The 13,089-nt window shown below is 37.7% G+C and overlaps 1 protein-coding gene across 1 annotated transcript in view; it reads right to left on the minus strand.

Annotated features, from left to right (window-relative positions):
• galnt14 (UDP-N-acetyl-alpha-D-galactosamine:polypeptide N-acetylgalactosaminyltransferase 14 (GalNAc-T14)) overlaps nucleotides 1–13,089 on the minus strand; it is a 63,387-nt gene that overhangs the window by 23,475 nt on the left and 26,823 nt on the right. Inside the window, exon 3 of the mRNA XM_079831260.1 lies at nucleotides 7,111–7,209. Within this exon, the coding sequence (XP_079687386.1) occupies nucleotides 7,111–7,209 (99 nt within the window). The remainder of the gene's footprint in view (nucleotides 1–7,110; nucleotides 7,210–13,089) is intronic.

Genomic DNA, 13,089 nt, shown 5'->3' on the forward strand with positions numbered 1-13,089 from the left:
TAGTGATGAGGAGTGGTTGTCTGTTTGTACATATGTTTTCCCCAAAGGTGTTTCAAATTTTGCATAATTATACATTATACACATCTAACCCCAGTTCGCCACCTTAAAATGTTCTTCAATTCTTCTCAATTATGTTTCAAATGCAGAGCAGACATTGGCATGGTGATGTGTGCGTTTTGGGATTGTGATAGTGGAAAAAGATCCACAAAATTATTCAAAAGAATATTGGAAAGACTTTTGCATTGTTCCCAAATGTATATCTTCTGAATTGTAATGCTGTTATGTGCCTTGCCTGTGACTAAGAAACTGTACTGAATTTTTGTATATATTTAGCAAAAAAAAAATTATATTACTACTATGGTCAACTCCTCAGATAGCCTCAGTCAATATGTGGATGAGTCAGACTGCTACTCTTTTACCTCTGGAAAAACGAACCTATAATCTGCATCAAAGGTCTGATGCTTTCTGGCGCACTTGGTCTTCTCTGTGGAACTTATTTGAAGATGCTCAGTGACTGATATATCCTTTTAATTTTTGGCATTAAAATGTCCCTGTTATTATTTACTCAGATATGCCCTGTTGTATTATTATTGTTTTATATGCATATGTATGAGCATGTATATCTAAAGATTGTACGCCAATATTTGTCACATTTGTCTGTATGTGCTGTTATGAGATACCAGTACGACTGTTGTGTTTAATGAAAATAAAACATTTATAAAAAAAAAAAAAAAAAAAAAAAAAATAGTTATATGAGGATTCACATTTAAGCTTTCTGAATGTATACAAAAAATTACTACCATAAGTGGACATGATATGATATGACCAATGTAATTTCTTGCCATACTGAAAGATATAGTGCTATATATCCTGCTATATGATTTAAGGATTTTAAAAGACATAATTCATTCATTCATTTTATAAAATGGTGAAAGTATATGATATTATTTAAAATAATTCTTACAAGAATTTATACAAGTTGGCATAAACTCTGTGCTGCTTTCAGATGCAAATAATGCAACATAGCGGCCTGTCATCCATCACACTGACACAGGAATGTTAAAAGTTTTTTAAGGCCCTTCTGGCAAATCAATTCATGTCCCTTCTAATCCATTTCCTGAACTGCTTTTTTTAGTCTACAGTACGAATTGCTCATCTTGAGACAGGAGGAAATAGCGCTTGTGTTCTGTAGATGTCGCCAAGGTCTGTTCTGACCTCACTTTACCTGAGGGGCAAAGAAAAACAAACAGCCTCTCCGCATACCTCCTCTCACATCTCTCTCTCGCTCTCTCTCCTTTGCCTGATAAGTAGCTGCAAGGAGAGTCTGAGAAAACCAGGAAATGCTTCAGAAAGTTCTCTTCCACCTCTTAGGACTCCCCTGTAGTAATAATCTCTGTCAGCAACAACACCCATCAAAAATTGCCTGGGGTCTAAACTTCAAACCCACTCTGTGTGAATGTTTAGTTTATGAGAGCGTTCATGTGAAGGGATGTTTGAGTGTGTTTGTGTGCATGAGAGAGAGAGATTCCCCACGTAGTGGAAAGGTCATAGAAAGATAAGGTTTAATACAGCTTTGACAACAAGGTGTCTAGCATATCTAGTCAGTCAACAGGGTATTTAACGTTATTATCAAAGCTATTGTTAAATGGCTGAAAACTTTTACAAAGGTAAAGGGTTTAAGCAGGGCCAAAGTCATTTCTGCTGTGCACAGGAGCTACCGTGACTAATGTGAGATGAGAGTAGTTTAGATTCCACACACTCGAGGGCAAAACACCTCACAACACATTGCTTCAATGCCAAACCGCACCTGGATCCTGCTAATGCTTCAAAAACAGTTTTTGGCTGAATCTAACAAAAACATGCCTGGGTCATAGTGTTGTAGTCAAGACCACCTAAACCGAGACCAAGACAAGACCAAGACTTTGAAGGGTCGAGACCAAGTCAAGACCAAGACCAAGACAGGCCGAGACCGAGTCAAGACCAAGACCAAGACAGGCCGAGACCGAGTCAAGACCAAGACCAGTGCAAATCCCCACATTGCATGACACTTCTGATAAAATGTGGAATATGCATACGATTGGCACTTCTCTCGTGTGTGGGTGTGTAAGAGAGAAGTTTTGATAAAATAATCAACAGGCATTGCTGATATGTGGGAATTGATCTTTTTCTTCTATAAGCAAATAAATGCGAATAAACACTTAAGAGCTGAAATGAACTTAACCATTTATTCAGAACTCCTTTTCAATGGTTTGCCATCCACCTAACACGATGCAGGCATTTTGGCCAAAAAAATTACAAAAATTGTAATTGGGAGAACCTCAAACATTGATGACATTATATGCCAGACCTGAATGAACTGCCGTGGCAAAACACTTCTAACAAGCTTGCCACCAAGGACAAAACATAAAGCTGTAGTTAATGAGAAAAATTAAATAAAATCTGATCAATGGGAAAAGTGGGTAAAACTTTACAATACGGGTGCACTAGTATGCATTAATTCATCCTTAATTAATGCACAGATAATCATGAGTTAATGTATTACTAATGGTGAACTAACCCATTTATTAATGATCACTGCATCAGCAACTAATGAAGATTCTACATGATTAATAGATTAAGTCATCATTAAATTGTTATCAGTTAAATATATCATAATGTATTAATTCCTTAATAACATATTATACTAACTAATCATTTAAATTAATTACCACAACGGGTCAAAGCCACGCATTTCAACTTCCAGTTGTCTGCTTTAATTAATCATTAGCTAATGATTTACAAATGTGTCATTATGTTATGACTTGTTGAGGCACATGACTATTAACTAATTGATTAAGTAATATTTACTTGTGGTAATGGGTTTTGAATTAATTTTGAATTAGTTAATAGTCATGTGCCCCAACAAGTAAAGTCATAACACAATGATACCTTTGTAAATCATTAGCTAATGATTCATTAAAGCAGACAACAAGTTGAAATGCATGGCTTTGACCCATTGAGGTAATTAACACGTTGCTTTACATTATTAGTTCATATAATATGTTATTAAGGAATTAATACATTGACACATTTAACTAATAACAATTAAATGATTACTTAATATATTAATCATGCTGAATCTTCATTAGTTGCTGATGCAGTAATCATTAATAAATGGGTTAGTTCACCATTAGTAATACATTAACTCATGATTATCTGTGCATTAGTTAAGTATGAATTAATGCATATTAGTGCAAATATCGATAGAAGTTTGACGTGGTCCCAGCCGTCTCAGTAAGCGTCGCGTTGCAGAACTTACACACTGCTGTATGTTTTCTTTTGGATGCATTTTTGCAGATGAACTCTTTGTGGTTTAGGTAGCAAAATTGTATAACAGAAGATTTGGCTGACATCTCTCCAACAGCCATGGTCACCGTGACGGCACAGCTTGCTCTCCTGTCTCAAGCATTCACGTGTGGAGTGTGTGTGATGCGATGTGGGGGTTGGCGGCGCGGCGCAGCGCAGGGAGGGGAGGGGAGGGGAGTAAAAACTAAAAGTATTTAAAATTAGAGACGAGTCAAGCTTTTGGTCTGAAGTTTTTTGTCTAATCATCACAGTAATGATGTTAACAAATAATTTCGTGATATGCTCTCAGTTGTGGTCTTGACCGGTCTTGAAATTAAATCCCGAGTCCTCTGAGTCCGAGACCGAGACGAGACCGAGTAAAAATGCGGTCGATTCCGAGACGAGACCAAGACCTTTAAAAAGTGGTCTCGAGACCGGTCTCGAGACCAAGACCGATCTCGAGTACTACAACACTACTGGGTCATATTTCATCCCCCCCCCAAAAAAGAGATAAATTGTATTTTCATTTTCATATTATTGTTAGCATACAGAAAATGCATCACTATTGCATTGAAACTTCAGGTGCTTGAATCAATATTTTTTAATCATGTGTTAATTAATATCCTGAGTTTTTGACAATATTCAACTGTAATATTTCTAGGACCAATAAGAAAACGAAACCTATCCGTAGGAAAATTGAGTCGTATTTGCATGAAAAAAAATCATGAAAATAATGATTTTTTATTTTATTTATTAAATTTGTTAATAATGTTTTTATTTTATTTAACTCAACATAAAATTAAGGCAGTGCAACAAATACAAACAAACCTAAAAGTATCAATTAAAAGTAAAATTTAAATATAAATACTGCAATATACATATCATTATTATTACCTCTGCATTATGGTAATTAGAAGATGGGGAAGATATATTCTCAATATATTCTTATATTCACAAAGCTTTACTCCAATGAAATAACTGCTTAGAAACTGATGATTAAAATGGACTCCTCGTCTCTTGTGGCCTACTCTAAGCTATACTGAAGCTATATTGATATGTACCCTGACCTGCAGCTACAGTAAGACTTGCCCAGTGCTCTATCAATCTACAATAGGTCGAAGGTCAGGATTGGAAGTGAAGTGGATTTTAACATTGAAAGGAGAAAACCATTTGCACCAAACCCTGACAGAAAATGTTTTGCAAAAATTGTGACTGGGGCAGTACCTTTAGGGGCACCTTCTTTATTCACCCTTAAAATGTGCATATTATGGCTTGTTTCCACTGAGCGGTACGGTTAAGTACAGTTTGGTACAGTACACAATTTTAACCGTTTCCCTTGTCAGAAGTTGTGAATGGTACCCTAATTCTGAACCATACCGTACCACTTTTTTGGCACCCTTCCGTTGGGGTACCTAGCACAGTAGTCCGGTGGAGCTAGACTCACTGCAGAACGTTGATTGGTTGACAGAGAATCGTCACTTTTTCGGCTGTGTTTTTCCCTGCAGCCTTGGCTCAAACAAAGCGTGTTTTCTTCTTGTGACAAACAGCCACATCCTGAGAAGCAACAACAATATCTGCTGTATGTCGTCCACTGTTGTTTACTATGTCGCTTTCTTCTTCGTGTGAGAATGACGTTGATCACTACACCACGCCTATCAAGTAAGGGTGCTGTTGTGGTTTAGCATCCCGAATCGTATTGAATTGAACTGTACTGTACTGAACCATACTGGGGTGCGTTTCCCAAACAACGACGTAACTCACTGCTGAACTACCATAGTACGATGCATAGTTGAAGAAATCAACTAGCTACTGACGACTGTTTCCCGAAAGCGTATTGTCGCAAATTTGTCGTTCAACCACGTTGGTTAATGATGTCATGCAGGTTGTGGAGTGATAACTTCTTTTAATGAATCCGTTTAAGGTTGAATTAATGCTAGATGTTTTTGCTATAAATCATGAACATGGCATCTGAGGACTAATTCTCAGTTATTTTGCTTTATTTGCAGATTCAATCAAAGGCTCGTCCACGTACTAGAGCACGTACGTACATGCGCGCTCTTTAAAAGTGCTTAAAATCTCTTGACAAACTAAAAGACGTAAATTACATTTGTATGTATTCTTAATAAAAGATATAGGTTGTACTGAATGTCAGCATGCTTATTTAGCTCAAGATAAGGATTTATTAAGTCCACATGTTATGCAAACAAGAAACTATGATTCTAACCACAGGTCGAGAGCTGTCGTTCCAACTACGCAACATTGCGATGCTGTTTGCGAACGTTCAGTGGAACTCTGGTTTCGGGAAACACTGACTCGTTGAACTATGCTGCCAACAACGGAACTTGCGACCAAAGTTGGCTAACTGCGCTTTCGGGAAACGCACCCCTGCTCGGTGGAAAAGAGCCATTAGTGCCTTAGAGTAGTAATATGTGTTCAATTTAAAATGTGCCAAAATTACATAACAAACACGATCAATGTGAACATTTTAAAGAAAAAATAATGTTTTGTTATTGCTTTTGGAGGGTGCTGCCATCTTGCAATACCACATGCAACATGTGACATCATGGTGTTGGTTTGCTCCATTGGGCAGTGAAATTTGCTCCGTTGGCCAGTGAAGCCTTTCTTTACTTTTTTAACACTCACGTGTTTTAAAATGGAGGAAGACGAACTTGAAAGGACTGTTGAGCCCATAATAAGTCAGATTGCTTATGCCGATACAGCGAGGAGTGGAATAAGTCGTTAACCTGCTGGTTTGGGGTGAAGAGCAGGTCGGAAACATTACCTGGTGTAAGTGTGGATGGTGTACGCAGATGTCCAACGTGTCCATCTGCTGTCAGGAGGCTGATCTGGACCATGTATTGCGCAGTCACTTCACCATGGTGCGTACATTAAGCACACTGTGCTGGGAGGTGGACATGTGGGAGGTGGGAATGCTTTCTCTTAAAGATGTCCGAGCGGAAACACTGGAGCGTCCTGTTATAATTTGGATGAATATTCGACATCAAACTGTCTACATTACAAAGTTTTGAACATTGTATTGTTTTCATAACGCGAGGCGCAGCATGATGTAAACAAACAACGCTTCATATATCGCTCATGTGGCATCTTATTGTTATGTCAGACCTTTCAGACATATTTGCATTACACTGGCTCGTTCACCAGTAGTGGTATGTAACATATTATATTCACCTGCGAATACAATACCTGCTGTTAACAGGACCCAGTGTTTCTGCCCGGAGATATGCATAAGCAATTTGACTAATTATGGGTTTAACCGTCTTTTCAATTTAATTTTTCTCCAAGACAAGTGTGTGTTAAAAAAGTAAAGAAATGCTTATATTATTTCACTGGCCAACGGAGCAAACCAACACCGTGATGACAAACGCTGTGGTATTGCAAGTGGCACCCTTGCTCTAAAAGCTATAAAAAAAACATCCTTTTGTCTTAAAAATGGTTACATTAATCATGTTTGTTATATACATATTTTTATTTTAGTGGAAATCAGTTTACTAAAAAATGAAACCTTGAGTGACTGCTTCATTTCCACTTTAAGGTGCTCAAGAACATACAAAGATGTCCTTTTGAGGGTAATTCCCCGGTACCCCAAAGGATAACATTTTTGCAATTTTTTTTCTGAAAGTGAATAAGGCAAAAGGAAATAATAGTGCCTAGTTTTATGTTGCACAATGGGGGCTAAAAGGTACATTTGCTTTGTGATACAAAGAGAAAAAAAAAAGAACAAATACACATGGGAATGGAACAGATGGATTTATGTCCAAGCCTTACCTTCTAACTGTGCGCAGTAGGGTAGATCGTGCCTCATTGTGGAACGTGATCACTATGGTGGTGGATGGCAGGTCTGGGTCATAGTGCAGTGTTGTACACCTGGGAGAGACAGGAGGGAGTCAAAATAATGAGACTCTGTGGTACTAATTAAGCATAAGTTTAACGCGTGGCAAAACCTTTGCTAAATTTACACGTACTTAATAATCAAACTTAGAGAAGGTCAAGACAGCCCTTAAGCATATGGCGAACAACAGCAACTGCTGAAATGCGTAAAGCAACTGTTTATTAAAGTGCTTTAGAAAACAGTGAGCAGTTAAGGATAGACAATATAAAACAGCAGCCGTGGTCAAGAGAGATGTTGCCTGTGTTAACAGGCTAACAGCACCCCATTGTGTGGAGGAGGAGGGAGCATGTGGTCAGAATGGTAAGGGCAGCAGGCAAAACCCAGAGTGGGAGCATCAATAATGGAGGATCTGATTAAAAATAAATAGCATTTTCGCTTCACCCCAACAGCAGGAGTGGGCAAGCAAAAAAGCACTTTGTTTTGAGGATGAACATTCTGACTTGCAGTAAACACCAACCATTACCCTGCAGCGCTCCACCTCAGAAAAACAGGAGACTTTAGGTTTTGGTTGTAAAAAGTGTCAGTGGACAAGAAAAAAAAAAAAAAAAAAGATCACTGCTATGACCAGCTATGTATATATAACACATAGGGCCAGTTTAACAGTGTGCGTCAGTGCAAACCTAGGCATTAAAAAAATACTGACAGGATTTACTAAAGGCACGCAGTGAAAAAATAGCGTTAATTTGCCATGTTTAGTCATTCTGGACCTTAGTCTTCCTGACTCAAAAGACAAAACTACTGGAAAACAGTTAGTGGAATTACACGTTATTCATGGAGCCACTTGGCCTTGGTGTATGGGAAACGTCTATAGAGAAAGTGAAAACAGACAGAGGTCAGGTCGTTGTAGAGAGCTTGAGTCCTAGATTCAGACAGGATGGGATTCTCCAATCCATTTAAACATCTTTTCTTCAGCTGATCAATTTATTTTCTACACACACACAGATGGCATAAAATACGTCTACATTTTAAGATGGGGTGCAAGATGATCTCTAGAAACAGGTCAAAATTTTAGAAATTGTTGTTGTTAAAATTGTATTTTCAGTTCCCTTTCAGTCAGTACACTACGAGATACGTCAGTTACTGACGAAATGTGAAACCCCCATTTCGTCAGTAACTGACGTGATGTCTCCGTTCCCTTCCTTCAGGGAACAAAGGTTACATACGTAACCGAGACGTTCATGTCGATTTTTTATGAAAAACAGTAGCTGCGTCTCCATTACAGATTTACGCAAAACTTTTGTGATATTTTCTAAATGTCGATAAAAAACGATTGCGAAATGACAGCGTTTCCATTAACCGAAATGAGTCTAAAACTTTTGTTTTTCTCTCACGATAAGTCAAACATGATGATAACCGATGTATTTTCCCAATATGTTAGCGATATTGTTCGGTAGCTTGTTGTAAGTCTCCCACTACAACTAACACGGCGATAAGCCGATGTGTGAACTGATATTAGGCTAATATTGTAGATCTACCGCTGTGTTGGGTTTTGCCCCAATGTTGTCAAATTAAACAGAAAAGGCGCTTCTCCTCATGCGGGAGAATGAAGACAACAGCACAGTGTTTAAAGATAATTTCCGATGACTGATATCATCAAAGAATTTGATGCTGTGTGAATGGTCCCTTACTGGTAAAAAGCCTGAACGCCGTCTCTTGTGTGAACAGCACATTTTTGTATTTACCGGTAAAGTCGCTCTGGTAATTTTACGGTAATTTACCGGTATTGCTGTGTGAAAGGGGCTAAAGTTAAAACATATTGTTTATATCAACTGTAGTTTTAGATTTGTAGCATTTGTTTCTTTCTTCCTCCACTCATAAAAAGAGTTCACAATCTATCTATATGCAGTAAACAGTCAATTTCAGTGAGTTTTTTTTTATCCTGGAGCTATTGGTTTGGTTCATGACTGAGAATGTTTTATTAAAGATTTCTTTAATATCCTTATGAAAAAATGAATGGCAAAAACATTTCAAGAACCAATGCCACTTAAACAAAGTGTGTGGTCATTGTACTCTATTGCCTGCAGTAATAGCTTTAGTAAACATTAAACATGACCAAGCATTAGCAAGTCAAACTTTAAGTGGTCTCATGTAAATACACAATATAAAACCCTTATTAAATTAGTTATATTAGTAGCAGCATTGACTACTTGCATCATAATCACCTAAGTGAATGCCTTTTGTGCTCAATATGGCTTGCTTAATTAATGGCTCTGCTCCAACCTGGTGAGCCGCCTTGCTGTCTGCTGTGTACAAAGGCAGTCTTATAGTACTTCTTACACAAACCACATATAGGTGATTCAACTCAATCTGTATTTATTGTAAAAAGTTTACCGTTAACATGCATCTAAGCTAACAATCAAACTGTACTAAGTTACATTAAGCATTACAATACAAAGGACATACAAAATGCAAAATGGTCAACTAAGCCCCATTTAAACTAGTGCATTTTCGTTTTAAAATGAAAACGATCCTCGTCTACACTGGCGTTTCCATTGCGTTTCAGAAATGATCTCTGTCTTCCCTGCACAACCAAAAACGCATGTCACATGACCGTTCATGCACACTGGGCATGTGCATAAAAGTGTAAACACTAAACATTTATCTCTTGCGCATGTTGACAACTGCAGTATTATACAATAGGCTACAGCATTTTGCAGAACTAACTGCAGAACGGCTGCTAAAAGGACCACAAAGTCAGCAAAGCATGCGGTTCTGTCTCCGTGTTATTGTTTACACGGTCAAGGCTGGTGTGTTACAGAGCCGTTGAGAGAGACGGCTCTGTGCTGCGTTTCCCAAAAGCATTGTAATACAATATCAACCAACGCTCTCTAAAATCAACTTAGGCGTACAATGCTTTTGGGAGACACAGCCCTGGTCTGAAATTGTCATGTTCAGGTAACATAATGTGGGCGGCCATGCCATCGTTTCCAAAAGTGTCCGTTTTCATCCGTTTTAGTGATGGGCAAGTGTACTCGAATACTCGAACGTGATGTCAATGATCGATCATGAAAATGATGATCGCCCTGACTTTAAAAAAATATATTTGTTACGTTTTTTTCTTGGTTATTACGGCATTTTGGCCGGTACTTGAGGTCTGATTGGTTGGCGTTAGATAGCACGCCTTCCAGACCGGCAAAATAAAGTGAAACTGGATTTGAAAGCCTGCAGTGTAGTGATCCTTTTCTGCAGATGCAAGTTGTAAGATTACATTTATGCAGTCTATATCTAATTAATCTCATACAGGATGCGTTTGGTTGAGTTTATTAACCAGCTAGCAAAGTTATAGTTATAGTTAAAGTTGTAGCTGCCGTTATATCGACTGGTGCTCATTCACTCTTCAGTTTCAAATGCAATGCCCGACATTATCGACTCTGGGTTATTTGAAATGGTTATAATTTTAGATAGGCTATTTCTTTTTCAAAAGTATCCATTTTTGAGGTTCAAAAACGCCAGAGTAGTGTAGACGACAGGCATAGCCGTAGCAAAAGTTCTGCGTTTAAAACGAAAACGCACTAGTGTAAACAGGGCCTCAGAAGGCATCAAGGAGCTTGTAAATGATGTTTTAGAATGCTGCCTACATAGGCAGTTCACTTGGTTTTGGAACAGAGCCAAGATGTCTCGAAAGCCTGCAATTGAAAGTGACTGAAATTGACTGTTTACTGCATTAGCGGAGTGTAATTTAGGATTTTCCATATTTTTTTTCACTCTAATGCGATCATTTAAATATTGAGTCAAACTGTGAAATAACGTGCTATAGATTTCACCATTCATTAGACAAGCCCTAGCCTCTAAAATGATTTAATCAGAGCATCAGTGCTCTGTTGGAGCAACACATACTGTAAAGTGAAGATGTATTTATGCGTAATGTCAAAACTTTTGGGGGTTAAACAGTCATGATAAATTTACTTTGAAATGAAGTAGCATATATATCCTGTTTTTGCTTATTCATTCATGAATACAGTTAGATCAGCCTTAAACACACTTTATGAGCTAAGGGCTGCGTTCACAGCTTTATATGCTGTTTGAAGCCAGCCTGCGAGCGGGATTCATCGCTCAATGCAGCTATAGCCCAAGGTCTTTTGAGATAGGGGGATGCTTTAAACAGCACAACACAGAACATCATTAGGGTTTCTGTCAGAAAACAACATCTGGGAGAGGGGAAGCATATTGCTCTGTGCTTGATATTTCGCCAAAATGATGGATGCGTTCCTGAGAAAATTGGGAACTGGGAATTTGGTCTTAGCGTTTCTCATTATGATGTATCCAACTCGCTTTCCTTAAGATTGCTACTGCTGGACAAAATCACAACATATGGCCACACCCAGAGGTGGGTAGTAACGAATTACATTTACTTCGTTACATTTACTTGAGTACATTTTTTGGGTAACTTGTACTTTTAGAGTAGATTTAAAGATGGGTACTTTTACTCTTACTCAAGTAAATTTCTTGTGAAAAAACTGTACTTTTACTTAGTTACATTCGGTGGCGTTCCTCCGTTACTGTCAAATGGTAATAATTATATTATATATATTAAAATAAGTGAATAACTTTCGCAAGTCTCGCGAAACGTTGGAGAGGCTGCTTCGCGAGAGGTTGCTACGCATCACCCGCTTATAATTAGCGCGCGTTTAGTCGGAAGATGTGTGTGAGCTACGGGAGGCAGATTGCCCGTGGCCTCAAGTTCAGTCTATGTTTTCACTCCAAGATGTCAAAAAGAATAGTTTCATAATGCGATGCATGTTGTGTGCACCAAAACGAACTGACATCTCTCAGCATACAATAATTCCACCCTGAAAAGAACATGTAGCGGTAAGTGTCACAATGATGCCTATATTTGAACACTATTAACGGTCATTTGGTAACTATGGGAAATTTTCCCTTATTATAATACTATTTCACACACTGTCCGAGTGTTTTCCTCATATGCGCTCTTGTGCAAGCAATGAATCGTTTGAATCCTCCAAACAATACACGTCCACGAACAAACGTTCTCATCTTCACATTTACATATCCTTTTCTTCACAAAACGAAACAAATTGAATAGCCTAATGTGACGTCTTGCATTTATACACAAATCCGGACAGACACCTGTCTGAAGTGTAGAAAATACATACAAATAAAAACAGTATTGTATTTTATTCCTACCTAAAGAATAGCCTATATACTTATACAAATATAAGAACAAAGTATGTTTTAAGAAGAGCTCTAGTTAGCCCAGCACACCATTAATTTACACTGTTTAACCATTAATCACACACACACACACACACACACACACACACACACACACACACACACACACACACACACACACACACACACACACACACACACACACACACACACACACACACACACACACACACACACACACACACACACACACACACACACATATACATATATATACATATATATATATATATATATATATATATATATATATATATATATATATATATATATATATATATAAGGTTCATTAGTTTACATTAGTTAACATGAACTAATAATGAACTGCACTTATAAAGCACTTATTTATCTTTGTTAATTTAAACATTTACTAATGCATTATTAAAATATTGTTAACATTAGTCAATGCACTGTGAACTAACATGATACTGTATCATAAATAAACCATGAACAGCTGGATTTTTATGAACTAACGTTGACAAAGATTAACTAATGCTGAACAGAGGTGTTGTTCATGGTTAGTTCATGTTAACTAATACATTAACTAATGTTAACTAATACAACCTTATTGTAAAGTGTTACAGAGAGGTGTGTGAAAGCTCTCCAAGTAGCCTGAAATTCAGGGTTTTCGCTTATCAATCAGATCGAAAGTAACTAGTAAC

The sequence above is a fragment of the Gobio gobio genome, assembly GCF_949357685.1.
Source record: "Gobio gobio genome assembly, chromosome: 12".
Lineage (NCBI taxonomy): Eukaryota > Metazoa > Chordata > Actinopteri > Cypriniformes > Gobionidae > Gobio > Gobio gobio.